This window comes from Chlamydotis macqueenii, chromosome 3 (assembly GCF_036417535.1).
Source record: "Chlamydotis macqueenii isolate bChlMac1 chromosome 3, bChlMac1.mat, whole genome shotgun sequence".
NCBI lineage: Eukaryota > Metazoa > Chordata > Aves > Otidiformes > Otididae > Chlamydotis > Chlamydotis macqueenii.
This window is the reverse complement of record NC_141558.1, coordinates 1,450,519-1,476,296: the sequence shown is the minus strand read 5'-3', so window position 1 is coordinate 1,476,296 and position 25,778 is coordinate 1,450,519. Positions and strand designations below refer to the sequence as shown.

General features: G+C 61.6%; 4 protein-coding genes across 10 annotated transcripts in view; 2 read left to right on the top strand and 2 right to left on the bottom strand.

Annotated features, from left to right (window-relative positions):
• The window catches only part of NCOA1 (nuclear receptor coactivator 1), a 169,615-nt gene extending 168,008 nt beyond the window's left edge, over nt 1-1,607 (top strand). The window contains exons 21-23 of one of the 4 annotated variants that reach the window (XM_086745847.1): nt 248-337; nt 1,271-1,327; nt 1,421-1,607. In XM_086745847.1, coding sequence (XP_086601973.1) covers nt 248-337; nt 1,271-1,315 — 135 coding nt within the window. In that variant the 3' untranslated portion in view covers nt 1,316-1,327; nt 1,421-1,607. Of the gene's footprint in view, nt 1-247; nt 338-1,270; nt 1,328-1,417 lie in introns of all 4 variants that reach the window. The other 3 variants (XM_086745846.1, XM_086745845.1, XM_086745844.1) reach the window with 3 other exon arrangements.
• Nucleotides 1,608-3,450: 1,843 nt separating this feature from the next.
• PTRHD1 (peptidyl-tRNA hydrolase domain containing 1) lies at nt 3,451-5,805 on the bottom strand. 2 transcript variants are annotated; one of them, XR_015258292.1, is made up of 3 exons: nt 5,534-5,805; nt 4,043-4,301; nt 3,451-3,837 (listed from the first exon to the last, which is right to left on the bottom strand). XR_015258292.1 is itself a non-coding variant. In XM_086745850.1 (2 exons), the coding sequence occupies exons 1-2, from the start codon at nt 5,747-5,749 to the stop codon at nt 4,131-4,133; spliced, it is 387 nt and encodes a 128-aa protein (XP_086601976.1). In that variant the 5' UTR covers nt 5,750-5,804; the 3' UTR covers nt 3,961-4,130. The 2 variants fall into 2 exon arrangements, 1 of the variants encoding a protein (XP_086601976.1); XM_086745850.1 differs by lacking the exon at nt 3,451-3,837 and having other exon boundaries at nt 3,961-4,301; nt 5,534-5,804.
• Nucleotides 5,699-10,853, top strand: CENPO (centromere protein O). 2 transcript variants are annotated; one of them, XM_086745848.1, is made up of 7 exons: nt 5,699-5,829; nt 6,214-6,441; nt 6,895-7,064; nt 7,441-7,552; nt 8,435-8,694; nt 9,161-9,332; nt 10,042-10,853. In XM_086745848.1, the coding sequence occupies exons 2-7, from the start codon at nt 6,411-6,413 to the stop codon at nt 10,164-10,166; spliced, it is 870 nt and encodes a 289-aa protein (XP_086601974.1). In that variant the 5' UTR covers nt 5,699-5,829; nt 6,214-6,410; the 3' UTR covers nt 10,167-10,853. The 2 variants fall into 2 exon arrangements, with proteins under 2 accessions (XP_086601974.1, XP_086601975.1); XM_086745849.1 differs by lacking the exon at nt 5,699-5,829 and adding an exon at nt 5,886-5,908.
• Nucleotides 10,854-11,544: 691 nt separating this feature from the next.
• Nucleotides 11,545-25,002, bottom strand: ADCY3 (adenylate cyclase 3). 2 transcript variants are annotated; one of them, XM_086744875.1, is made up of 20 exons: nt 24,195-25,002; nt 20,639-20,788; nt 17,535-17,665; nt 17,311-17,422; nt 16,778-16,905; nt 16,438-16,596; nt 16,186-16,348; nt 15,955-16,113; nt 15,691-15,833; nt 15,442-15,603; nt 15,264-15,351; nt 15,044-15,160; nt 14,543-14,802; nt 14,376-14,457; nt 13,808-13,966; nt 13,383-13,529; nt 13,149-13,262; nt 12,952-13,078; nt 12,610-12,734; nt 11,545-12,304 (listed from the first exon to the last, which is right to left on the bottom strand). In XM_086744875.1, the coding sequence occupies exons 1-20, from the start codon at nt 24,867-24,869 to the stop codon at nt 12,122-12,124; spliced, it is 3,384 nt and encodes a 1,127-aa protein (XP_086601001.1). In that variant the 5' UTR covers nt 24,870-25,002; the 3' UTR covers nt 11,545-12,121. The 2 variants fall into 2 exon arrangements, with proteins under 2 accessions (XP_086601001.1, XP_086601000.1); XM_086744874.1 differs by having other exon boundaries at nt 15,955-16,348.
• Nucleotides 25,003-25,778: the final 776 nt, after the last annotated feature.

The following is a 25,778-nucleotide window of genomic DNA, read 5'->3' as shown; positions in this document are numbered from 1 at the left end:
CGTTCCCTGGGGGTGAAAAGCCCCCAGAGCTGGCAGCAGCCTGAGGCAGAGGTGTAGGAGGAGGGGAGAAACGTGAATCCCCGCTGGGATGCCCCCATGGACGCCCCAAAACCCTGCAGCTGACAGTGTGCTGGCTGCCCTGTTCATCCCTTCCCCAAATCCCCACAAAACTCAAGCTCGAGAGGGCAGCGAGTGCCCCCTCCGGCATCCAGGAGCCCCGGCTGAGCCTGGATCTTGCTTTTGACAGGTAAATGACCCGGCGCTGAGACCCGCGGGCCTTTACTGCAACCAGCTTTCCTCCACTGACCTTTTGAAAACAGAAGCAGACGGGGCGCAGGTCAGTAAGAAACTGCTAAGCACATCTCAGGTACCCCGAGGAGTTTGACGGCCTTCCCCACCCCGTAAAGGCTGAACGGCCCTGGCCGTTCCGGCTCGGCACGCTTGGTTCCCACTGGGACCGGTCCCGGTCGGCAGGGTGGGGTCGACGCCACCACGGTCTCACCGGCGTTGGGTGGGGATGCCGGCGCTGCTCGCCAACCCGCTTTGCTCGCGCCGCTGCCGGGAGCGTTTTCTGGCCTGGAAGAGCGGCGATGCCGCGGTTGAGCTGGAAAAATAAACGAGTGTTGGAGCTAAACGCCCCTTGGCCCCGCTGGCCGTCACCCTGGAGGGTTTCTTTCCTAGGCTCGGCCATCACCGGAGCGGCCGGTGGTCCCTGCGCCGCCGCGGCGCAGCCAGGCCGTCACGTTAGAGCGTGGCGGAACGAGGAAATTTGGATGGGGGAGGCTCCGGGGGCGGCGTGCGTCCCTGCCGGCAGCGCTGCCGGACTCTGCCCGTCCCCCAGAGCCACCAAAACGTGCCCAGCCACCCGCGGGCACCGATGCCTCCAGCTCCCCGGGGACGCCGCGCTTCCTCCCCATCTCATCCAACGCCCGCCGGCGCCCCGGCGTCGCCTCCCCCTTCCCCGTAGCGCAGCCTTGGTTTCGCAGAGCCCGTAGGGACGCGCCGGCAGCGCCGCCGAGACACGCCAGAGCTCTGAATTTTGATCAAACAGCCGCGCCGGACCTCGCTCACCACCAATGCCACCCCACGGCCGCCGTGCCGCCGCTCCCCTTTGCCCAGGGGCCGCCAGGCTGGGTTTTTCATTTTGGTTTTTTTTTTTTTTTACCCCAAAAATCAATTTTTTTTCCCGTGTTTTTTTTTTTTTTTTTTGGATGAGCAACGTTATGAACCTCGCCGAGCCGAATGAGTTGCAGCGGTTTTCTTTTTATAGGACAAGAAGACAGAAGAGTTCTTCTCTGGGGTGGCTCCAGACTAGAGGAAGTCTCTAGTGAGTTTCCACTTCACGTAGTACCCAGATCCGCCGCCGCCGGCCCCTGCCCCGGCCCCGCTAAATCCCCTCTTCTCTTTTGTGTCCCAGCAGGTACAACAGGTTCAGGTCTTTGCCGACGTACAGTGTACAGTGAATCTGGTAGGAGATCCTTACCTCAACCCGCCGGCTCCCCTGGGCACCCCGAAAAACGCCGCCGGGCCGCCGCCGCCGCCAGGCCAGCAGAAGAGCCTTCTTCAGCAGCTACTGACTGAATAATCGCTTTGCGAGGAATGTGAAATTTAAAAAAAAAAAAAAAAAAAAAAAAACAAACAAAAAAGAAGAAAAAGAAAAAAAAAAAAGAAGACGTACAGAGATATATAAATATATATTATATATTTTTCTGAGATTTTTGATATCTCAACCCGCAGCCATTCTTCAGCTCGTAGTGTTTGGAGCAAAAAGGGGGTTTTTTGTTTTCTTGGGGAGAGGGGTGGGGTTTTTCGCCCTTCCCCCCCCCTCTTTTTTTCCCCTTTTATTTTTCCCCTTTTCCCTCCCTTTTTATTTCATTTTTTTTCCTGTTCCCCCCTTTTTTTTCCCTTATATTTTTCTCCTTTTCACCCTTCCTTTTTTTCCCCCTTTTTTTTTTTTTTTTTTTTTTAACAAAGCGTTGGATGTCGGCGAAGCGACGAGGCGGGACAGTCGGTTTCTCGAGCCAAAATTACAGATGATTCTTATTTTTGTAATCATTTTGCTGGCTTCTTAACCTGGAGGAAGGTTTCTCGGGGAGGCGGAGAGGGGGAGAAGAGAAGGCAGCTGGAGGACTGCGGCGGTGGCAGGAGGAGGAGGAGGAGGAGGAAGAGCAATCTCAGTTTCAGCTGGATCTGTCACTGATCACGTCTCGGCGCGGGGCACGGAAGGGGATCGGCGCTGGACTTCTGCGGGAAAAGCCGGTTTTTTTTTATTCATGCTTAAACAAAACCCCTTCTCTCCCCTCCGCCCCAGCCCGCTTGTGCGTACAATCAGCTTTTTCTAGCAATCGTGAGTTTGTCGGTTTTAAAGAAAAAAAAAAAGGAAAAAAAAAAAAAAAAAACCACACAGAGTATTTTGACCCACCATTTTTTTCCATGTTTTATGCTGGTTTCAGGCCTCCGAGCAAAACGGGGAGGGGGGCTACAATGTGTATATTGCAACAGGAGGAGGAAAAAAAAAAAAAAAAAAGACAAAAAAAGACAAAAAACAACAGTTTGGGGAAAAAAACTGCAATAATTTTTAGGGGGAAGGACGGGGGGAGGGGTCTGTCAATTATTGTAGATAAAATTTTCTGATTAAATATTAAATAAAATTAAGCAGTCGGTTCTTTCTGCTTTGATTGTGTTTAACAGCTGAGGTAGCTTAAACTATTTAAAATAATAATAATAAAATAATAATAATAATTGAATTCTCTGTTGGGAGACAGCTTATTTTTTTTTCCCCTCGAGCCTGTCACTGTAAATAGCTCTGAGCTCTGTATAAATTTGTTTTCTTCTCTTTTAGTTGGGGGGGGCGCTTTTAATATTCACTGCTGACTTTTACGGGGAGCGGGGTGCAGCTACGGGGGATTTATTTTTTTTTCCCCTCTCTAAAAATCGCGCTGGTGTGTGGAAAAAAAAAAAAAATGTGTAGCTTTGTTGGTTGACATTTGCAAGAGTTAAAGATGAAAAAAAAAAAAAAAAAAAGAAGCAGAGTTGCCAGCTAACGTTTCGTTGTTTCTGTGCCGAGCGGGACGCCGGAGCGGTGCCGGGGGGGTCACGCCGTCCTCTCGCCCTCTGTCACCGCCGTTTGTCACGCTGGGGAGCTGGAAACGAGCCGGTGCGCGGAGTTTGGCGGCAAATCCCGAAGGGCCGGAGAGAAAATATCCGGGGAGCTCCCCAGCGCCGCGGCGGGGGGGGGTTTGCCAGCGTGCGGGACGCCGAGGTGGGAACGCCGCGTGGGTTGGCTCTGGCAAGAGCAGGGGGAGAACCAGCGCATGGCTGCTGCGTCGAGCACGGAATTCCAGGCCAGGAAGAGCTGCTCTGTGCTCACCTTCAGCTCTGGAAAAGGGGAAACTGGCGGGGCGGAGGGGGACAGCGACATCCCAGCGTCACCTGGATGGGGAGAGGTGGGGCACACACGCTTCTGGCTGACAACGTACTTTTATTTTAACCAAAAGCGGCTCATTTCAAACATTTTTTGCTGTAAACGAGGCAGAACGCAGCAGGACGAGGTCTGCGGCGAGTCCCGGCTTGCCGGCCGATGCTGCCGTCTGCCGTTCGAACGGCTCCCGGCAGGATTTCCTCCCGCGGTTCAGCGCGAGTAAAATAACGCACAAACCGGCCTCGCTGGTGCAGGAGAGGCACCGGCAGCACGGAACCACCACCGAATCCGGCGGGAGGAGCAGAGCCGCCGGACGACCGCGCCTGCTTCCCGCTTGCGGAGCTCAGGCACACCGTCGGGACGGACGGACAGACGGACGGGGAAGCTCAAAGGGCTGCCCAAAGGACAAGTTGCCCCTAAAAAGCAGCAGAGATGTTTTTCAAATGCGGCAGAACCCAATTTTTGCCTGAGCTGGCAGGGGGAAGATGTTCAAGCGCGCTGGCTGCACGCAGACAACAGGTGAATACAACACAGGCACCTTCTGCACAGAATAACATTTAATATTTCTCACCAAAGAGCCGTTTCACGCCGCATAACTCCCGTCACGCGCGAGGAGACTACCTGCTGCTGAGCGTTAGCACGGCGCTCCCCAGACACAGCGGCTTTCCTGCCGGCGCTCTGGCCCGGGAGCGCAGCTGCCCGCGCGCGGTCACTTCAGCAATTTAAATTTCTTCAGGTGCTGGTGCACTTGGTCCTTGGGGTAGGGTCTGAGCGCCAGGCAGGTGGCCACGTTCTCGGGCTGCTCGGTCCACACTTCGTGGTCGATGCTGTGCCGCTTCAGGGTCTCTGCCAGCGCCGTCAGAGCGGCTTCGTCCGGAGCCTGCGGAAGGGAGAAAGTCTGCTGTGAGGGCTGGGCTGGGAGGTGGCGCTGGGTACCTGCAAGAGCCGTGGGGAAGACAGCCCATGCTGAAAAGAGCAGGCAGGCCAGGGAGGCAGGGAGCTGCCTCCACGCAGATATTAGGAGGGACAATCCCTGTACTTTCTTAGACTCGGAGAAGGGTCTGGGTTGGAAGGGACCTTCAAAGGCCACCCAGTGCAACCCCCCTGCCAGGAGCAGGGACATCTCCAACCACATCAGGTTGCTCAGAGCCCCGGCCAACCTGGCCTGGAATGTTTCCAGGGATGGGGCATCCACCGCCTCGCTGGGCAACCTGGGACAGTGCTCCACCACCCTTACGATAAAACATTTCTTCCTTAGGTCTAATCTAAATCTCCCTCCGTCTATTTTGAAACCACGACCCCTCGTCCTGTCCCAGCAGGCCCTGCTGAAGAGTCTCTCCCCACCTTTCCTGCAGCCCCCTTTGGGCACTGGGAGCCGCTCTCAGGTCTCCCCGGAGCCTCCTCTTCTCCAGGCTGAGCAGCCCCAGCTCTCTCAGCCTGGCCTCACAGCAGAGCTGCTCCAGCCCTCTCAGCATCTGCGTGGCCTCCTCTGGACCCTCTCCAGCAGCTCCACGTCCTTCTGCTGCTGGGGGCTCCAGAGCTGGACGCAGCGCTGCAGGGGGGTCTCACCAGAGCGGAGCAGAGGGGCAGAATCCCCTCCCTCGCCCTGCTGCCCACGCTGCTGGGGGTGCAGCCCAGGGTGCCGTTGGTTTCTGGGCTGTGAGCGCACATTGCCAGCTCGTGGTTTTTTTTTCCTGTGTTACCCAAAAGGGATTTTGTTCTTGCAGGCCCGGGCCACGCCAGCAGCCTCGTGGCTGCAACAGGGATAGGAGCGAGGGCCTGGGAGCCAACACAGGTTGTAAACCTTCAAAAATGAAGGTTTTTTGTTTTTTTTTCCCCTGGACAGCCTGCCTGGCCTCAGTGTGCGAATGCAAACAGCTCCCCCCAACCCCACGTCCACACAGGGGCTGTCCCGAACCGCTCCCTTCACGAAGTGGCGGCTGCTGCCGCTGCGACCCCGGGTGATTTCGGGGGCTCACTGGGAGTAACGGCACCCCCGCAACCCCATGCCCGGCAGCCCCACCGCCGCCCCGCGCCTCCGCCGAGCCCGCCCCAAAATGGCGGCCGCCCCCCTCCCGGCATGCCCCGCGGCTACCTGCGCGCTCCGCCCACCTCCAGCACCACCGTGCGCATGGCGCCGCCCAGCTCCAGGTAAGCGAGGGTGTCGGGGTGCTGGCGGTGCGCATGCGCGGCGGCCAGGGCGGCGTGACAGCCTTGCGCCACCACCGCGCCCAGAGGCCACGATCGCGGCGGCCGGATCAGGTCCCCGCGCAGCACCACGTACTGCACCAGCGCCGCCGCCGCCGCCGCCGCTCCGGGCGCCGCCATGCCGCCGTACGGCGCCTCACAGCCTGCCGGGAACGGAAACGGATGGGGCGGGTGAAGAGCTAGAGCGCCGCCATTTTGTTGTACGGCAAACGGCGGGGAGGGGGTGATGACGTATTTCCGGCGTCGCTGAGGCGCGCAGTTCGAGCGGCCGTTGCTATGGTGAGCGCGGGAGCCGTTGGGGAACCGCGCCGCGGGATCCGGTCGCCTGAGCCCCCGCAGCCCCTCGGCGGGGCCCCCTCAACCCCCACCGGGTGCGCAGGCCCCCGGCTGCCCGGCTCCCCCCTCGGCCCCGTCCCCCTCGGCGGGGTTCCCGGGATCGCGGCCCAGCTCGCCCCGTCGGGTGGATCCAGTCCCTTCCTGCCCTCCCAGGGCGGGAGCGGTGGGGTGTGGGGGGGCGGTTCCTTGTGGGGCTGGTGTGAAATGGTGGCTGGTAGGAAATGGCGGGTTATATCGTGTCGTTTCAGCCTTCGGCCCGTGGAATTGTGCCAGCGTGGGGCCGGCGCGGGTGCTGAACCTGCTCTCGGTGCCCCACAGAAGGCGGTTGCAGCGGCGGGAGGAAGAGGAAGAGGAAGGTCCCCTGAGGAAGAGCTCCCAAGGAACAGAGCCTGGCTGGGGAGAGCTGGCGTCCGCCTTCTGGCTTGCGGGAGAGTGGCGAGGGAAGATGGAGGAAGGGAAAGCGTATTCACCCGACGGTGAGCTGCCTGGGGTGCGGGACATCCACGGGCAAAGCGTGTTCTGCAGGAGCAAACCCTGGAACGCTTGGGGCCAGACGCGACCCCCTGCCTTGCCCAGTTGTGCCTTGAGTCACTGTTTAGGGTCTGGGGGCTTCGGAGGAGCCACTTGGCTACTCTGCGTACCGGGTTAGAAACAAAAACCGAGAGCTGGAGGCCTCTTGGGGTCGGGACGGGTGTGTTTGCTAGCTGACTCTGCTTTGCAGAGGGGTGGCTGGCTGGTACGGGGCACTCAGCCTGGCTGTTTAAAATTCCTCTTCGCCACACGTTTGCCCGTCCTTTGCCCCTTTGAAAAGCTGCTGCAAGTGATTTCTTTATGCGTCTGCACTGGACCTACTTTGATTTGGATACTACAGCGCAGACTGCTCGTAATCACGGCCTGGATTTTTGAGCCTGTCGTGCTTTTCCTCACAGGGGTGTTCACTCACCTGGAAATGCTGGAGGCACGGGCTTATGAGGCAGCCGTGAAGCAAGAGGAAACAGAGCAGCAAGGAGAGAAGCTGGCCAAGCTGAAAGAGAGAGTGCAGGAGCTGAGACGCCAGAGAGACAAGCTGCGGGCTAAAGTGGAGCTGCAGCAAAAGGGGGTGAGGAAGCGCTTGCTGCAGAGAGCTGGCAGAGGACTCTGGTGTGCTCCTGCTCTCAGAAGGTGGATTTACAATGTTATTCATACAGAGTCAACTATTTTTATTTTTTTTTAATTTTCCCTTTCTAAGTGACACACAGTCCTGCTGTCCCCTGTTTTTCAGCACCGTGTAGTCCAGAACTGCTGGCTCTACTCGCTTGGAGGTCATGTGGCCATTTCTGAACTCTTTTCTGGATTTTTTTCTCCCCTCTTCTGCTCGAAACGCTGTCTTGCTTTCTCAGAGCCAGGCTATTATCTCTCTGTGTCCTGACTGTTCCCTGCAGGTGACGCGTTTCTGTCAGTGATTTCTGACCTCTCTTCTCTTCTGGCTTTTGCAGCAAGGTGGGAAAGAAGGAGTTCTGTCGGATCCGGCACAGCCCAGTGCTCGGGCTGTTTTGGAGTGGAAGATAAAAAGCCTTAAGGCCATGCTGCAGATGTTTTACCTCACAGGTAACGTCTCCAGATTTGGCTGTTTTCTGCCAGTGGCTGCATTTCTAGGGTGCTACATTTTGGAAAACGAGCCTGATGTGAAGCGCAACTTCCCTGTCAACGTTGCTGCTGCTGTGCTTGGAGCCTTTAGAGCCTGAAAACACGGAAGAGCTGTAACCTTGTAATTCCCTGCCTTTCACAAAAGGCCTCTGGCACGTTGCAGGAACTATTATTTGCAGAATTATATTGTTTAGACTAAAGTTTAGATTCTGGAAGGTGCGTAACTACCTTAGTCCTAATGAAATCTTTGGGACGGGGCTCTGAGCAACCTGATCAGGTTGGAGATGTCCCTGCTGCTTGCAGGGGGGTTGGACTGGGTGGCCTTGAACGCTCCTTTCCAGCCCAAATATTCTGTGATTCTTTGAGTTAGGCAGTTAAATATCTGATAGGTGTGGGTCTCCCAAGCAAGCTTGTGAGGTCAGCGCTCTCTTTTCACCTCCTCCTGAGCATTTTTTAAGAAAATGTTGGTTTCCAACCAGAGCCGCCTTTGCTCTGTGATCTGGACGGCGCGAGGATGCGAGTCCCGCTTGCTGCGAGCGTGCTGAGCCCCTCCCTGAGCGCTCCTCCACCCAGAGCAGCCCGTTCTCCCTGTCGAGCTGGGGCCAGGACTGCGTCTGGCAGCTCTTGTGAATTTAAGCTGCTGTTAAGCTGCTTGAATCGGTTAGAGGTCCCGTATTAAAAAGTTGCTGTGTTTTATGGCCCTAAACTCTTGCAAGTGTTTCATCCTCCTAGGCAGCTCCCTGAGCCGGCGTAGCGAGGGGACGCAGCCCCCTCTCGCAGCCTGTGTTGCCTCGCGCTTCTGAGTTAAAGCAGCGCTGAGCGAACCCTCTCTCTGGACCCCAGGGATCAGTGGGAAGCTGACCAAGCGGGGCGTGTGTTTCTGCATCAGCACGGCTTACGAGGGCACCTACTTGGATTCCTACCACCTGGACCTGCTCACCGAGCCGGAAGTGCAGATTTACCGCCACTCCGTCCCCATCTTCATCCCCCTGGAGCAGATCGCCAAGAAGTACTTGCAGACTGACGTCAGGCGCTTCCTGTCCGTCCTGTCCGACCACCTGAACGCTTACGCGGGGAGGAGGTACCAGGCGGAGCAGTTACAGGTACCGCTGGCCTCAGCGATGCCGTTCACCCGTTTTTCCCTTTGACCTGTCAAGCGTTACGAGTCTCCGAAGCGCTGGGTGGAATCTTGGCAGTTTTCTTTCTCTTTCTGGTTTTCAGAACGTCACAAATTATCACGTGACTATAAACCCCCTTGCCCGTTTCATCGACTGTCACATACTTGGGTGTCTTGCTCGTTTAAAATGTACTGCCAAACACGGATCTGTCCTCCTCTCTGGGGATCCCGAACCCGAAATAGCTGTGCTGGTGTAAAAAGCCGCTGGGGGACGTGGCTTACGGGTGTGTGTGATCGTTTGTTTGTTTAAGTCTTTCCCAGACGAGGTTTGTTCAACGTGCAGCCGCCCCGGAGCACGTAGACGTGCCAGGCTGGTGTGGAGGGTGGGGGCACGGCGCTCAGCCCTACGCTGGTGGACTCCCTTCCTAGTTTTCCTGTCTTTATCCCTCCAGGAACACTTTTCAGACCAGCTAGAAGGAACCTTGCAGAGGAACTCCTTGTGTAATTTGCTGGTCTTTAATTACAACGTGTCGAGTCAAAGCCAGACCTTTCTGTTCAACGTGCGGCTGCTTTACGGAGATCTGTGTTGCAGCCTCCCCACCGAAGTCACCGTTTCCTGCACGCGTAAGTGGATGGTGCAGGGGGCATGGGGTGGGCAGCTGGTCCCGTGGCTCTGCAGGTGGATGGGGTTTCTTTCTAGCTGAGTTTGAGGGCAGAAGGGAGCAAGCTGTCCTATTTCTGAGCGAGAAGAGATTATGAGAAGGGCTTGAGTGCAGTCGGTGCTGGGTCTTGAAGCAGTTGAGCGCACAAGAGCGCAGAGTTCTTGCGATTTCTTGCAAGGGGGTGGCTGGAGGGAGGGAAATACAGGGCTGAGAAAGGAAAGGTGTGAGCGCAAGCTTGGATCTCTTCTGACAGCTCCTTCCCAGTTTGCAGTTAGTCGGAGTGCAGGCTCCGGTACGGTCCCAGCGGGATCGGGATGCTGTTTTCATGGATGGAGCCCAGCCTGTGCTGCTGCGCTCTGCGCACGTGGCAGAGCCTGGCCAGCAAGGGCAGCCAGAAACTCAGGCCCTGTCCGTCTTAATCGCAGTGACGGTTCGTTCCAGGGGCCGGGAATACGCTGAACAAAGATTTCTGCCTGCAAACCTTTCCCTCCTGCCCTCCCACGGGGGAGCTGCAGGACGCGAAGGGTTAGGAAGGAGAGAGAAGGGTTGTGAGAATTAAAACTATGGCGAGGGAGAGTGACAGACTCCCTAGGGCCAAGGGGAGAATGGGCAGCGAATAGTTTGATGCCGGTGTTCCTTCCCCCGCTGATCCCTCCGCTTCTGTCTGCCAGCGGGCGCTCCCGCCTGCCTAGCAGAGACGGCAGCGGCTCACTCCGACCTGTTTCGCCGCATGGCCCTGCACAAAGCCTTCCGCTCCTTCCGCCGCGCTGAAGAAAACGTGGACGGAGCCCCGTAAGCCGCCCTGACTTCCCTCCCCAAATTGCCCTGCCTGAGGGGAGCGATCCCAAAACGCAAGCGTTTGCCGTGGACTGCAGCGCTGCTGCCGGGAGCCCGCCGAGGAGCGGCTGGCCCGCTTTGAATCTGGAGAGCGATGCTTTCTGGAGGCTTTCGGGCGTCTGTCGCAGGTAACCTTTCCTCGGCGCCGTGCCGCTGGCTTGTCTGAGCCTTGAACTGCCGCAGAACTCCGCTTGCAGGAAACGTCCCGCGATCGGAACAAGAAACTGTAGTAAAACTTCGCGTTCTGGGTGCTTCGGGGGCAACGCCCTGTGGATCAGCACCCAGCGCACCTCAAAAAGAGCGGAGCAAGCGGAATAATCCGTGCCCCGCTTACCGCAGCCGCGAAAGGACTTCGTGTTGGCGGCTGGAAGGGAGCGAGGGCCGGAGCTGAGGTTTGGTTCTTGCCAGCAGCAGGGCTGTGAACCCCCCCCGAGCACAACTGCTGAACTTCCCAGAAAATTTCAGCCCCGCAGTGGCTTTACGCACGCTGCTTCCTTCCCTCCAGGCGCGGGGCAGCTTTGCTGGCGTCCCGTTGCCGTGCGTCACGTCTGGGTCAGATCTTTACAAACTTGCTGCTTTGTCACAGTGCTTTAAGGGCTTGATAATAAAAATTCTACATTGCTGACAGTGCGGTGGTTAAAGGAAAGCAAGAGAAGATTTTTTTTTTTTAAGCCTTATAATGTGGTTTAGTAGAATAAAGTGGGATTTAAGTGACAATATTTATAAAATGGGGTTTAAGAGGCAGTGCTTTCTCCTGTCTCATTTTTACACCGGTCCCACGTGTGATAAAGCACAGGGAAAGCACTTTCTAATTTTTTTTAATTGTCCCTGTAATCATTAGAGCTCCTTGGCCAGATGGAACTGGTTCAAGTGCCACAGCTCGTCGCTGGGGCAGCTGCGGCCAAGCCAGGCTTAACCCGGGTCTCGGGCGCAATCCTCTGCTTGCGTGGGACAGAGGGAGGCAGGTGGGGGTCCCAAGACCCCTCACACCTCCGGGCTTGTACCGCAGGGTGCAAGCACCCTGCCAACGCCGAAACCAACCCCCAGAACAAAGCAGGCATGGAATCCTTTTTTTTTTTTTTTTTAAATTCAACTGCTTCTATTCAGGAAACTAGCGGCGTAATTACACTCTGCGCGTGCCTCCCCTCGCCCCCCGGCAGCGTCGGGTTTGACGCGCCAGCCCCCTCCGCAGCCGGTCCCCGCGTCCTCTCTTCCACCAAGCGACAGCAAAGTGCCAGCAGCCGCCCGCAGCGTGCACGGGGCAGCGGCTGGATGAGCGTGAGCCCCGCCGCGGGGCGGGAACGGGGCACGGGTAAAAATATAAATGTCAATCTGTACTCTTATATATCTATATATCTGAAATACACAACAGGGGCTCCTTTTTCTTCTTCCCCGAGGCAAAGGCGGCACGGCGCTCTCCGTCTCCCCTCTCTCCTAGCTACGGCGGTTCGTGACGAGGATGAACGTGGGATGAGCTAACAGCAAACCCCGGACGCTCCCGGTTCGTAGCTACCGCTCCCGGCACGCAGGAGAGACGCGGTGTCTTTGCGTCCGGCCCTGAGTTTGGATCTCCTCGTGCCCAGCGCGCGGCGGCCGGGGCCCGCCGTGCTACGTTAATATTTTTTGTCCCCCCCCCGGCGCGGTTACACGCTGGCGTGAGCTTGCCGAGGCGGCGCCGCGTCTCCCTCCTGCTCAGCCGAAGGCGCGATGGAGCAAACACCCCCCACACCAGAAACCACAGCGGGGGCTCGGAAAGGGGCGTGCGAAGGGGTTGGTTTCTCAAGTTTTGGTTTCAGATCCGGACGGCGGTGGGATGGGACGTTCCCCGGCTGATGGCGGGGCGCCGGGCCCTTCCCGAACCGCCCCGCTCGGCAGCGGAGGCGGTGGCTGTGGTAGCGGGCGGGCGCCGGACCCTCACGAGCTGTCCACCACTTGATGGGGCAGGGTGACGGAGGAGCCGTTGAGGAAGGAGCCCTGTTTCTCCCGGCCCTTGAGGAAGAAGGTGAGCAGCTCCCCTTTGCCCTTGACGTAGATGGCTCCCCGGCGCACAAAGCGGAAGCCGTACTCCTTCAGGATGAGGTGGGTCTCCTCCACCACCTGCGGGGACAAGCGGAGGTGGTGGGAGGCTGGGGGTCCTCGCCTGGCACGTGACACAGGGAGCAAGGACCACCGTGTCCCACTTGGAAAACAACTCTTTGACCGTCGCTGGCCCCTTTGACCATCGCTTGCCCCTTTGACCATCACCTTGCCCCATTCCCACCTCGGAGGAGCCCCTCAGCCAGCCCCAACCCTCCCGTCTGCTCCTGCCAGCACTTCTCCCCGCTCCCACCCAAATCCTGGGATGTTCTGAGGGCTGCAGCCCCCCATGGCTTGCCGATTTGCCCCCTTCCTCGTCACCCCACCTGTATGTTCCCCATGACGCCGGTGGACTCCATCCTGCTGGCCACGTTCACCGTGTTGCCCCAGATGTCGTAATGCGGCTTGCGGGCGCCGATGACGCCCGCCAGCACAGCCCCCTTGTTCATGCCTGCGCAAGATGGGGAATGGGCGTCACCTCCGTGCCCGGTGACGTGGACAGGACATCCCGCTCTGCAGGAGAGTCCGTCCCGGGGGATGGGTTGGGGCAATGAGGTCCCCCCCCGTCAGCCCCGCTGCCCTCAGCTTCTGCCCAGTGTCCCACCGCTGGCGGGGACGGAGGGACAGGGAACGCAGAGGGAGACCCTGCCCCACGCTTCCGGACTTACCTATGCGGAGCATGAAGTTGTTGAAGGATTGGTAGTTGATGTTCATCAGCGTCACCTTCATGGCCAAGGCAAAGTCGGCCAGGTCAGCCAGGTGCTGCCAGCGCTCCTTTTCCGAGAGGGTCTCCTTCTGCAAGGACAGGGTGGGTCAGGCCTGCCCACTGCTTGCCCGCTGTCCCCCCAGCACGAGGACCCCTCACCTTGGCGCCGTAGCCATTGGCGTTGGCATCGGGGGTCACTCCAGAAGCGGCCATGTAGGTGCTGCCGATGGTTTTGATTTTGGTGATGCACCGGAATTGGGGTTCATCCAGGAGCTGAGCCGTGGAGACAAGACCCTCAGGCACCCTGGGGCCGTGGCAGGTCCTTCTGCCCCCGGAAGGGAAGGTGTGGCCAAGCCCCATGCCGTCCCTGTGGCTGGCGCCGTCCCGACTCACCGCGTCAAAGTCGGAGATGATCTCGTTGAGGAAGCGCAGGCACTCGATGCCCCCGTTGTTGATGCTCTCCTCTGTGTAGAAGTCGGCAAAGTTGGGGAGGGAGGCGAACATGACACCGATCTCGTCGTAGGACTGGCTGTACAGCTCCTGGGGACGGGACGGGACGGGACGGTGGCCGTGAGCTGGGGCCGTGCCCACACGTGATAGCAGCACCTCCAGCAACCCCCAACCCTCCTGTCAAGCCGTCTTTCCTTGGCACGGGTGAAAAAATGAGGGTGCTCCACAGCCTCGCCTTGCATGGCCAAGACATCATCTTCATCCCACCAAAAGATGCTCAGCCAGAGCCTTCGGCAAAGCCTCTGGATCCAGAGGGTTCCTCTCCCCAAAAAAATGGAGGCAATCCCTCCCTCCCGGGTGCCCCTCACCTCATCCCGCTTCTTGGAGCCCAGGAAGTGCCGCGCCACGTGCTCGGGCAGCATGTTGGCGACCAGGGCCTCGTTCCAGCGCCGCATCTCGTAGACCCGCTCCTTCTGGTCGTGGACGTCGATCTTCCAGAGGAAGAGGGTCCTGGCCAGTTTCTCCACCTGTGGATAAGAGAAGATGGCTGCATCTCCAGTTCCCACCCACCAGTGGGTCCCCTCCAGTGTTGGGAGCATCCTGGCCAGCTGTGGGGCCGGTCTGGGCTTGGGGACAGCCCGGAAGAAGGCTCTGGGGCACAGTGAAGCCCTAACTGGGGACATGAGACCTTCTCCGAAGTGCCAACGGGACCCTCAAGGGGCCTTAGGGCCACCCCAACCATGGGGGTGAAATGGAGGTGTTCTGGTGTGGCCCTGGAGAGAAAGGGTAGGCTTCCTTGGAGAAGACCTGATGATGCCGTTCCCGGCTGGGAACAAATCCTGCTGCCTTGGAGCTTGCAAGAAATCAGGGAAGGGGCTGAGGGTGAAGACGGAGGGGAGGGGAGCGTCCCAGGGTGGCGGGGGACGAGTCACTCACGTGGCGAGAAAAGTAGTAGAAGCTGAGCATCACGATGAAGATCATCGCCGTCATGGAGTACTTGGAGGGGACCAGCGAGGACCTGCCGGCAGAGGCGGCAAGGCGTGGGTGGGCGGTGGGCACGGCCGTGCCCCCTAACCCGTGCCCACCCCCCTGCCACCCCTTACGCGCTTTGCTGGCCGCGGCGGCGGTCGTACTGGTCGAAGATGTGCTCCCAGGCGTAGATGTTGACGGCGCCGGTGGCCCCGGTGATCAGCACCATGAGGGTCAGCTTGACCATGTGGCTGACCTGCACCAGCATGATGGTGGCCACCAAGGCCAGCAGCGCGATGTAGCTGTAGTACTTGGGCTGCTCCCAGCAGCTGCCCGGCCGCGGTGGCCCTGCCGTCCCGTTGCCCATCCCGCTGTGGTCCTGCCAGCAGCTGAGCTGGGGGCACGAGGGCAGGGTGAGGAGGGGGACACGGGGACGAGGCGTGGCCACGCACCAGGACAGGGCGCTTTGCAGGCCAGGAGGAGGACACCGGACCTAAAATCCCCCCCCCATCCACAGTGCAGCCTTGCTAATTGCTTTAACGATCGGCTGTGCACAAGGCCATGCACAATTACGTGCTGTCTGGATGGAGGTTGGAGCGCGCTCAGCCCCGCTGGCACCCGCGCCGGTGGCTCACCATGTCCACGATGTCAGCCATGGTGACGATGATGATGGCGGCCATGGCCCAGGTGTTGCGCGCCCAGCGGGTCCTGTCGATCCAGGTGGAGAAGGCCACGAGCTTTTTGGGGAAGACCTGTGGGAAGAGGAAGGTGGGGAGGAGTTCGCCCAGGCAGGACGTGGTGGTGGGACGTCACGGTGTGCCGCCACCGTGAGCGGTGAGCCCGTCCTGCTCTTACCCGGGGGAAGATGGCGGCCAACGAGCAGAGGGTGAGGATGAGCAGCAGGATCTCTCCCACCACAAAGGTCACGTAGTTGGCCACCAACCTGCCAAAAAGACCACAAGGAGATGGCTTTGAAGCCCAGCGGGGCCGAGCGTGGCTTGGGGCCAGCCGTCCCCACCCCTCCCCGCCGTACCAGGGGTCGATGAAGACCTCCACCAAGGCAGTGAAGAAGAGGACGACGCAGGAGCAGCTGAAGGCGGCCCCGCTCTGCTTCTCCTTCTCCACCGAGTAGCGCGTCTCCATCTCGGGGTCAATGAAGCGCATGGAGAGCCGGAAGGTGCTCTTCCCCTTCAGCCTGCCGGAGACACCGCCCGTCAGCACCCGGCGCCGCCGGGGACCTGCTGAGCCGCGCCGGGGCGTGCCGCCGGCCGGAGTGACTCACGCCTGGACGGACTCGCGCTCCAGCAAGGCTTCGTTGAGCAACTTGTTGAGCTCCTGCTCGTTCTGGGAGGCGTCGATCACCCGCTCGGCCAGGTCCCGCAGCCGCAGCCGCCGCCGAGGGTTGGGGAAGGAGGGGTTCACCGCCTGCGCCGGCACAACCGACGCATCAGCAAGACCACGCTGGTTTGGCCACCTCCATGTGGCTATCAGCAGCCACCCAACGCGGCCGAGCTGCTGGAAGGTGGATGCGTTGCACGGGCTGTACCTCTCCATCCTCCTCCCCGCTCTCCAGCGTGCCCCTCACCCTGGCGTCGGGCTCCTCGGGCTCCTCGGGGCTGGCGCAGGCCAGGCTCAGGCTGCCGTTGCGCTCTTTGGTGTTGACCAACGGCGGGGAACCACCGTGGGACGAGGTCAGCGACAGCTTCTGCGAGGCGGAAGGCGGTGGGTCGCGGCGGGGCGTCCCCCCCGCCGCCCCGGCGCCGCCGCCGGCACTCACCACCCCGTTGATGCCGTTGCGCAGGGGCTGCTTGGGGACCATGACCAGGTAGGTGACGATGCCCTTCTCCTTCAGGTACTCGCAGCGCGAGCCGCCTTCCCCCGGCTCCACCTCGAACTCGCCCCTCAGGCAATCCATGGTGCTCTGCGAGATGTGCACCCGCCTGCCGGCACCGGGCGCCGGCGTCACCCGTGGGCGCGGGCCACCTCCTCCCCGTCCCCTGCCTCCCGCCGCCCCGCCGGAGATGCTCACCCGGGGACGCCGCCCGCCTCCATCTTGTTGGCCACGGTGACGTCGGTGGACCACACGTCGTACTGCCAGCGCTTCTGGCCCAGCACGCCCCCCAGCACCGTCCCGCTGTGCACCCCCACCCGCATGTCCACCGCCGTCTTGGTCTTCTCCCGCACGTAGCTGGGTGGGGGAAGAGGAGGACCATACTGGGGTGACCTCCCCCTGCCACCCCCTCGCTAATTATCACCCCTCCGTATTTTAAAGCATTTTTGCAGAGGCTGGACCCCCCCAAACCCCAAAGGTGCGCCCCCAACCCACCGGGACCCCCATTGGCACCCTTCCCCGAGGAGAAAGCCCTTACGAGATGGCCTCCACCATGGCCAGCCCCATCATGATGGAGCAGACGGCGTGGTCCTCCCGGTACTCGGGCAGCCCGCAGATGCAGTAGTAGCAGTCGCCCAGGATCTTGATGCGCAGCTGGTGGTGTTTCTGGGGACGGGGTGGGGGGGACACAGCGTCAGACCCCCATGGGGACCGCCCCCCCCACCACCTCCGGCTCCCTCCGTCCCTCTCCCACGCTGACCTTGACCCACACAGAGGTCTCCCGCGCCCGGCAGGGACGCAAATAATCGGATTTTCCATTCCCACCCTTTGTCCCCAGAGGGCTCGGCCGGGAGCCTGGCTGCGCCCCAGTTTGGGGGGGGGTGGGACCCTCCCCGCCCCGTCCCAGCTCTATTTTTGCAACGCAGGGCGTCTCCCGCGTGGCAGAGCAATAATATTTTAACCCCTTCAGCCCCATCCCAGGAAGCAGCGTTCCTGGTGGGACCGGGCTGGGTGGGGTGGTGGCTGAGACCCGCCCCGCTCGTTACACGCCAGGCGGGGGTCGGCACTCACGGCTGCCAGCTTGTCGAAGCGGGCGAAGAGCTCGTTGAGGAGCTTCACCAGCTCCTGGGCGCTGCAGTAGGAGGAGAGCTGGGTGAAGCCCACGATGTCGGCGAAGAGGATGCTGCGGGGAGCAAGGGCGAGTGGCTCAGCGGCCCGTCCAGGACTGCAAAATACACATTTTTGCCCAAAAAAACCCCCAATTTTTTCTTTTTTTTTCCCCAGGATGGTCCTACCTGACGTTCTCGTGGCGGTACATGTACATGGTGTTGAACTGCTGCATCTCCTTCTGGCTGGGGTCCTTCTTCATGTCCTTCAGCATCTCGTCGGCCACGTGCTTGGGGAGGATGGAGAGCATCAGCCGCTCCTGGGGGGACGGGGAGGGGAAGGGAGGTCAGCACCGACCGCACGGCCGAAACCGCATCCTGGTGCAAATGCACGATGCAAACACCTGCAAAAAAAAAAAGCTTTCCCATCCCAGCAGGCCCTGCTGAAGAGTCTCTCCCCACCTTTCCTGCAGCCCCCTTTGGGCACTGGGAGCCGCTCTCAGCTCTCCCCGGAGCCTCCTCTTCTCCAGGCTGAACAGCCCCAGCTCTCTCAGCCCGGCCTCACAGCAGAGCTGCTCCAGCCCTCTCAGCATCTGCGTGGCCTCCTCTGGACCCTCTCCAGCAGCTCCACGTCCTTCTGCTGTTGGGGGCTCCAGAGCTGGACGCAGCGCTGCAGGGGGGTCTCACCAGAGCGGAGCAGAGGGGCAGAATCCCCTCCCTCGCCCTGCTGCCCGCGCTGCTGGGGGTGCAGCCCAGGGTGCCGTTGGTTTCTGGGCTGTGAGCGCACATTGCCGGCTCACGTTGAGCTTCTCATCCACCAGCACCCCCAAGTCCTTCTCCTCAGGGCTGCTCCCCATCCCTTCTCCCCCCAGCCTGGATTTGTGCCTGGGATTGCCCCGACCCACGTGCAGGACCTTGCACTTGGCCTGGTTGAACTCCATGAGGTTGGCACGGGCCCACCTCTCCAGCCTGTCCAGGTCCCTCTGGACGGCATCCCTCCCCTCCAGCGTGTTGATGGCACCACACAACTTGCATCCCACTGTCCATGTCGCCGACAAAGATGCTGAACAGGGCTGGGCCCAGCACGGACCCCTGAGGGACACCGCTCGTGGCCAGTCTCCACATGGACATGGAGCCATTGGCCACCACTCTCTGAGTGCGGCCATCCAACCAACTCCTTACCCACCGAGTGGTCCGTCCATCAAAGCCACGTCTCTCCAGTTTAGAGAGAAGGACGTCGTGCGGGACAGTGTCAAACGCCCTGCACAAGTGAAGCGTGGCGGGCGCCCCGTATCTCACATAGGACCGGATCGATGTCCCCCAGGAGGACCAACCCAACTCGGGGACATCGTACCTGTTGCTGTCCCCGCAGCCCCGGAGCCGGAGAAGGGATAAATCCGCCCGGCGGCGTGTGGGGATTTGCACGGAACGTAAGTAACGCGGTTAACGAAGCGGGTTTTCCCCCGGGACGGGAAGGTTTCCACGCGCAGCCGCGGCGGGGCCGTTGCTGGAGGAACGGCACCGCGTCCCCATCCCCGCGGGTCGCCGCTCGGATCCCGTTATCCTTAGCCCTGCCCGCGGGGCTGCCGGTCCAGCCACCACCCATGGCCTTGAGGGAGGAGGGACGGATCCGGTCGCCAGCGCCGCTCCCTGCCCTGCGGTTCCCCCCCCCGCCCCGAGCCGCTCGGCCACACGCCGGGCACCTTTCCTGCAGGATCACGGGCTGTTTTCAGCCGTAATAATCCCCACGTCCCTTCCTACACCCCTCTGAACACCTGAGCTGGGGCTCCCGCTCGGAGCATCCCCCAGCCCCAAACCCCTCCCTGGGCCCAACCCCATATTAGACATCAGAGCATCCACCATGCTTCACAGCAAAGAACCCTGGCCGTGTCGCATGATGTCTCTCGTTGCTGTTGGGAGCAAATTGCTGGCAGCGGATCAAGCAGATAAGGGACGGGAGATGGGGAGAGGGCCCCAGATAAGGGGCTAAAATTAGACCGGAGACAACACGGCTCGAAACGGCCGCTGGCACCGCGCCGCCCGCTCCCCTCCGCCCGCTCCCCTCGCCGGGCCACCGCGGCGCGGTGCCGGCACAGCCGCGGTCGAACGGCAGGCATCGCTCGCGGGATGAGCGGGAAGCGGCCGGCTGCGCTTGCTGCTGCTGGCTCGCCCTTCCCCGGCGCGATCTGCTGCAGGGCCGGCCCGCGAGCCAGAATCCCAGAATCCCAGAATGGTTTGGGTGGGGAGGGAGCGTTCAAGGCCACCCAGCCCAACCCCCCTGCCAGGAGCAGGGACATCTCCAACCACATCAGGTTGCTCAGAGCCCCGGCCAACCTGGCCTGGAATGTTTCCAGGGATGGGGCATCCACCGCCTCTCTGGGCACCCTGGGACAGTGCTCCACCACCCTCAGCATAAAAAATGTCTCCCTTGTGCCCAGCCCGAATCTGCCTCCCTCCTGCTGCGTGGCCCTGCCTGGGGACGGGGCCGTGCTGCATGGCTGTGCCCGAGGTCAGGGACCTGCAGCGTGGCTGTGTCTGGGAACAGGGACATGCAGTGTGGCCGTGCCTGGCGATGAAGATGTGCTGAGTGGCCACGGATGGGGACAGGGACCTGCTGAGTGGCTATGGATGGGGACAGGGACCTGCAGCGTGGTCATAGACGGAGAGCTGCTGTGTGGCCACGCATGGGGATGGGGACCTGCTGCATGGCCATGGATGGGGACAGGGACTGGCTGAGTGGCCATGGATGGAGACAGGGACCGGCTGAGTGGCCATGGATGGGGACAGGGACCAGCTGAGTGGCCGTGCCTGGCGATGAAGACCTGCTGCGTGGCCACGCCTGGGGACAGGGAAATGCAGCGTGGCCGTGCCTGGGGATGAAGACGTGCTGTGGGGCTCTGCCTGGGGATGAGGACCTGCAGCGTGGGTGTGCATGGGGACAGGGAGCTTCTGTGTGGCTGCACCCAGGGACACGCTGCATGGCTGCGCCCAGGGACACGCCCCCCGGGTGTGCAGAGGGCTGGGGACCTGCCACGTGGCCGTGCACGGGGATGGGGACAGCTTGGCGGTGGCCACGGCAGGAGCTGGGAGGCCCTGGAAGAGGACCGTCACACGGAGAGTCCCCAAACTGAGCGCAGGGTACGAAACTACAAACCCACCTCCCACCTCGGGTCCTCCCGTCCCCATCGCCACCCGCCACGGTCCCTCCGCGCCGGGCCGTGGGTGCCATATCCACGTCCCAAAGCCAGACGGGTGTCCCATCGCCGTCCCCTGCCCTGTCCCCAGGCTCCTACCTGCTGCTGGCTCTGCTCCTCCAGGTTGAGCTTGACCTCGAGGGACTGGCGCGCTTCGAGGAAGGCTTTGCGGTGCTTGCGGTCGGCCATGTAGTAGGACATGGTGCCCACCGTGATGGCGCAAAGGTAGATGGCAACGTTGGACAGGATCTTTGGGGACAGAGAAAAGGGGACAGGGGTGAGCGGAGCCCGTAGGCGCCCCGGGGGCGACGCCGGCGTCACCTCCAAGTCCCTGTTTGGGCAGAGCTTGGTGGGTGAGAGTGGGAAAAAATAAAAAATATTTGAATGCTGGAAGAGGACACAAAACACGACCTGGGGGTAGATCACCAAACCGCGGCCACCGTTAGCCGCCGGGGGACTCGCGGGGGACCGCCACGGGAGGGACCCGCCTGGCAATGACGCCCTGAGCATCCCAGGAGACCTCGTGGTCCCTGCGGGCTGGCGTCGCTTCGTTAAAACTTGCGGAGATGTTTTGGAAAAAGGCAACGCGGCGCTCGGGGGAAGGCGAGCGGCTCTCGGCGGCGCACGTGCCACCCGCTCCCCTCACCCCTGCCATGGGAATCGCACCCCTTTGTGCAGAAATCGTTAATGAAAACACGGCCAGAGTCTAAAATCCTGCGTTTACTCACACTGCTGCCCCTCCACATCCCTCTCAATGGCCAAAAATCGGGGTGCGAGCCTGCAGCAGCGGAGATGGATGTCCCAGTTGCTGACCACGACAACCCACTGCGTTGTCTGTGGGGTTTCCCGGGAGCGTGGCGTGGAGCCGTGCTGCCTTGCCTGGGATCGGTCCCAGCCCCGGGCTGGATTCTGTGTCCATCCCGGCTCCGTAGGCTGGACCCCACGGTTGGAGATGGGATCAGCATCCCTCTCCTCATTCCCAGGACTGACCTCGTCCCGCCTCTGGTCCCCGGTCCCTGCGTGTCCCCGTCCTCTGAGGTTTTACCACCCCATAGCATCAAGCCCCCGAGCAGCCCGGGTCTCAGCACAGGGAGGAGCTGCTAACGCCGAGGGAAACTGAGGCACGGAGGAACCAAGCCACGCGACGCAACAAACACAGGGCCTGGGTGCTGGCGTGGCACCATCCTGGGGCTGAAAAAATTATTTACAGCAAGGAAACTTTTTTTTTTTTCCGAGGAGGAAAGGACATGGGACCCCCAGCTGATGCTCCAAGGCCGGATCCTGCCCCAGACCCCACCACCGCAGCCGGGGGATCCCCGGGAAGCGCCTGCACCCACGGCGCGGCAGACGGCGAGCGAGGAGCCGTCTGGAGGTGGGCATGGAGAAGAAACCCCCCCAAACAAGCAGCCGCTTGCTATTTTTAACCAAGCTCTCAGGTTGGCATGACAACGGACCACTCCGGCAGGGCTGGATGGGCACGGGGCAGCTCGGCACAGCTCGGCACAGCGGGGTCACCGGAAAGCCCGGGCAGCCTCTCCAGCATCTTCTGGCGCCATCCTGGAGCTCTGTGATGGATGCTTGGCCCCAAAAACCTCCCCCAGCAAGCGCCCACCTCCTGGCACCCCAAACACCGCCGGGAAAGCTCTGACATGGAGGAGAGCCGGGGCACCGGGGCGCTCCGGAATTTGAGGGCAACGAGAGCAAGAAATGCGCAGAGGGAGCGTGCACGGCCAGTGGAATGAGCCTCATCCCTCCTTCCCCATCCCTATCCCGCAGGAACGCTCCCGCTGGGACGCGCCTGGGCCAGCCGAACCGGGACTGAGCCATCGGCCGAGCCCGAGGACGCTACATAGCCGGGTTCAGCACGACCGCAGCAGATCCGGCCCCAAATTCCACCAAATTCTCACACCCTCCTGGCACGGTTCAGCCTTCGGGCTCCTCCGCGCCGGCCGGCGTCTCTCGCCAACCCACCCCGAGCGATTCCTCCGGTTCATCCTATGAATAGCAGCGCCCCGCGGGAGCCGCGCCGCCGGCTATCGTAACGAAGCGTATGATGTTTATTTCTGGACAGAACGTTCCTCCTTTTTGCAGCAGGCAGAGGCTGAGGCACGCCGCGTTGCCAAGGTTTTCCCGGCTCCGGACTCTCCGTGCCGCGGCAATGATTAACGCGGCGCTGGCGCATGCCCGCTGCCGGCCCGGGGGGATGCCCCTGTGCCCCCTCGCATCCCCCTTTGCTTTCCTCGCCTTTGGATCGGCCGCTCGCGGCGATCGCGTCCCAGAGAAGGAATAAAATCCGGGAAAGGCGTTGCCGCACCGGGATTTCTCCCAGCGGCGCGGTGCCTCTGGCCGGGCGTCGCTGGGAGGGCACCCACGCCGCCGCCGCAGCACCCAGCCCGGCGCGCTTCAGAAACTGCGCCCAAAAAGTGCTTTTCTTGGCAAAATCCTGTGCGATGCCGGGAGGTGTCCCATGCCGGGGGACCGGCCCCACCCACACACCCCAAACGCAGGGAAAAAGCAGAATTTGGGGTTTTTTTTTTGAAAGCAGGCTCCATTTTCCAAACTCCTGGTGTGCCCATGGGCTCAACACTCCCAAAACCTCCCAAAAAGCAAACAACCCACGATCCTCTCTCTTCCTACTCAGGCTGGAAGCAGCTGGAGGTCTCCTAGGACCTGGCCGAGAGCATCCCAAATTCCCATAGCATCCTCCCACGGAGCCCACGCCACAGCGGGGCAGAGCGGACGCTTCCAGCGGGATTTTCCCCGCTGCCATCAGCAGCCACCAACGCACAAGTTTTCAGATTCCAGTTTTTTGGTTTTTTTTTTTCTCCCCCACCCCGGCCATGGAAACGCTCCCCAGACCGCCGAGCGCGTGGCCGGCCGGCGGGGTCATCGGTGGGGGGAGAGGGAGTCGGCCAAGCTGTGAAACCCACTGATTTAGGGAATAAAACCAGTCTTTAGCTGCTCCAGGCGGGAATTTCCTGGGAAATATTCAGAACCTGATGGGCCAGGGCCTGCTCTCCCCCTGCCTGACCCCCACGGTCCCTCCTTTGAACGGGTGGCCCATCCTTGGGGCCAAATTCGGGCTCGGGGACGCTGTTTCTCCAGCTTTGCTGGGGCAGAAAATCACCTCAGAGCGGCCCCAGGCGCGGGGACCAAACCGGGGCCGAGCGGCCGCCCGGCTCCGTCCTCCTGGGAAAGCGCCGGCGGCTATTTGCGGAGCCGGAAGCTGGGCTCCTGCCATGTTTCTGCTAAAAATGGCCCTTTTTGACCATTTTCAGGCTTTTTTTTTTTTGCAATTCGAAGGGAAACGGGCACACGCAAGGCTGCGGGGCGGGGTGGGGGGGGGAGCCCGCGGTTCGCTGTGCCTCAGTTTCCCCAGCAGCCCAACCGCAGCCCACGTGTCCAGGCAGCCCGGGTCGGATCCTTGCTTCCAGGGCCGCTCCCGCGCTCCCCAGCACCCCGCTCCCGACGTAACATTTCGCGGAGCCCCCTCGCTCCCAGCAAACACCACAGGGTCCGGATCAAAGCCGGCGTCAGGGTCAGGGCACGGGGACGGGGATGGACCCCAGGGTAACCGACGGAAGCACCAAACGGGGGTGATTTTGCCCGTCACCACCCCGGGGGACCCGACGTCCCCCCCCCGCCAGCCCCGTACCTGTCTCAGCAGCGCGCCCTCGTCCAGGGCGTCCTGCCGCTGCTGGGCGACGGCGACGCCGAGCACCAGCGTGTGAACGCCGCAGGAGACGGCGGTGACGAGCACGATGGGCGCCAAGCGCAGCGGTAGGGTGATGAAGAAGGAGAAGACGAAGAAAGCCTGCCAGCCCACCGTGTCGCTGGCTTCGGGCGAGCGGGAGAAGTTGAGACCCAAGTAGCAGAAGATCTGGGCCAAGATGAGGACCCAGAGGACGTAGGGCAGGAACCTGCGGGCCACCCGCTCGGGGAGCAGCCCGTACTTGCAAAGGACGAAGAGCAACACGTGGGCCACCAGCCCGGCCGCCGCCGCCAGCGCCGGGGCCAGCTTGTCGGCGGCGTAGACCACGGCGCACATGACGAGGACGTAGCAGTCGAAGAGGGCGGCGAAGACCACCAGCACCAGGAGGGTTTCGTGGCGTTGGCGGCGGAAATAGGTCTGGTAGAGGTTTTCCAGGGACTCGGGAGCGAAGGTGAGGCGCATGAAGCGGGGCAGGCAGAGGCAGGGTCCCGAGCTGCGCACCGTCACCTCGTGGGTGCGACCCACGCCGTGCTCGGGGTCCGACGGCAGGCTCACCGAGTAGTCGGCGGAGTACTCGGCCGAGTACTCGGGCTCCGAAAAAGCCCTGTTCCTGGGCATGGCGGTGCCTTCCCCTTCTCCGACCCCGCAGAAACGCCGCCGGCCCCCGCGCGCCGACGCTCACCGGGGCATCGCCCGCAGCATCCTCGTCTCGCCGGCCGCCGAACCGCGAGGCCCGTCCTCTTCTCCCGCGGCCGTAACCCCGAATCCGGCTGCGTGCCGAGGAGCGGGCGAAGGAGGGAAACGGGGATAATTAGAAAGAAGCGCCGGCGTGGCGTGGGGAGGCCGGGAACCGAGCGAGCTTCCTTCCCCAGCTCCCTGCCGGCTCCCTCTCCCCAGCCCTTGCGCACTGCCAGGTTGCAACCGAAGCGACGCGGAGCGGAAAGATGTCGCGATGCCTCCCCTGCTCCTCCTTCGAGGGCAAACCGGTTCGGGAGGGCGATCCCTGCCTCTCCTCTCGGCTTCGGCCCCTTTTCCGTAGGCGCTTCGGTCCGCGGCGATGGATGGAGAAGGGAGGGATGGAGAAGAAGGGAGGGATGGAGAAGGACCGGGAGATGCTGCAGCCCGGGGAGCGCAGGTGGGACCCCGCAGCCCACCAGCAACGATGCGATGAGCTTCATCCGGTCGCTGCCAGCATCCTCCGCCGCCCCCAACCTCCCCCCCCCCACCCCACCCCCCTGTTTTCCCGGTTCCCTACGCCCGGAGCCGCCCGGCCCCGCCGCCCCCTCCGTCTCCGCGGGGCCGGGGACGAGGGGGCGGAGGCGGCGGCGGGGGCACGGCGGAGCCTCGGAGGAGGAAGAGGAGGAGAGGGATGAAGAGGGGAACGGGCAGGGCTTCCCCGGGGCCGGGGGCGGGCACCCACCGCCGGCTGTGCCGGTACCGGTGCCTCCCCGCCTTCCGTAACCCTCTCGGTGCCGGTGGCGGGGACGGCGAGCCAGGCGCCGGTTCCCGAGTGGGTTTGCACCCCAC

Bases quoted from the DNA above. Each gene is read 5' to 3' on its own strand.
- PTRHD1 (XM_086745850.1), bottom strand. From the start codon at position 5,749: ATGGCGGCGCCCGGAGCGGCGGCGGCGGCGGCGGCGCTGGTGCAGTAC. The intron at 4,302-5,533 runs GTGGGCGGAGCG...TCCCTTCCGCAG, and splicing joins TGCGCACGGTGGTGCTGGAG to GCTCCGGACGAAGCCGCTCT.
- CENPO (XM_086745848.1), top strand. From the start codon at position 6,411: ATGGAGGAAGGGAAAGCGTATTCACCCGACG. The intron at 7,065-7,440 runs GTGAGGAAGCGC...TGGCTTTTGCAG, and splicing joins TGGAGCTGCAGCAAAAGGGG to CAAGGTGGGAAAGAAGGAGT. The intron at 9,333-10,041 runs GTAAGTGGATGG...TCTGTCTGCCAG, and splicing joins AGTCACCGTTTCCTGCACGC to CGGGCGCTCCCGCCTGCCTA.
- ADCY3 (XM_086744874.1), bottom strand. From the start codon at position 24,869: ATGCCCAGGAACAGGGCTTTTTCGGAGCCCGAGTACTCGGCCGAGTAC. The intron at 15,834-15,954 runs GTACAGCCCGTG...GTGCCGGCGCAG, and splicing joins GCGGGGAGGAGGATGGAGAG to GCGGTGAACCCCTCCTTCCC. The intron at 14,803-15,043 runs GTGAGCCACCGG...TCGTGCCCCCAG, and splicing joins TGGCTGACATCGTGGACATG to CTCAGCTGCTGGCAGGACCA.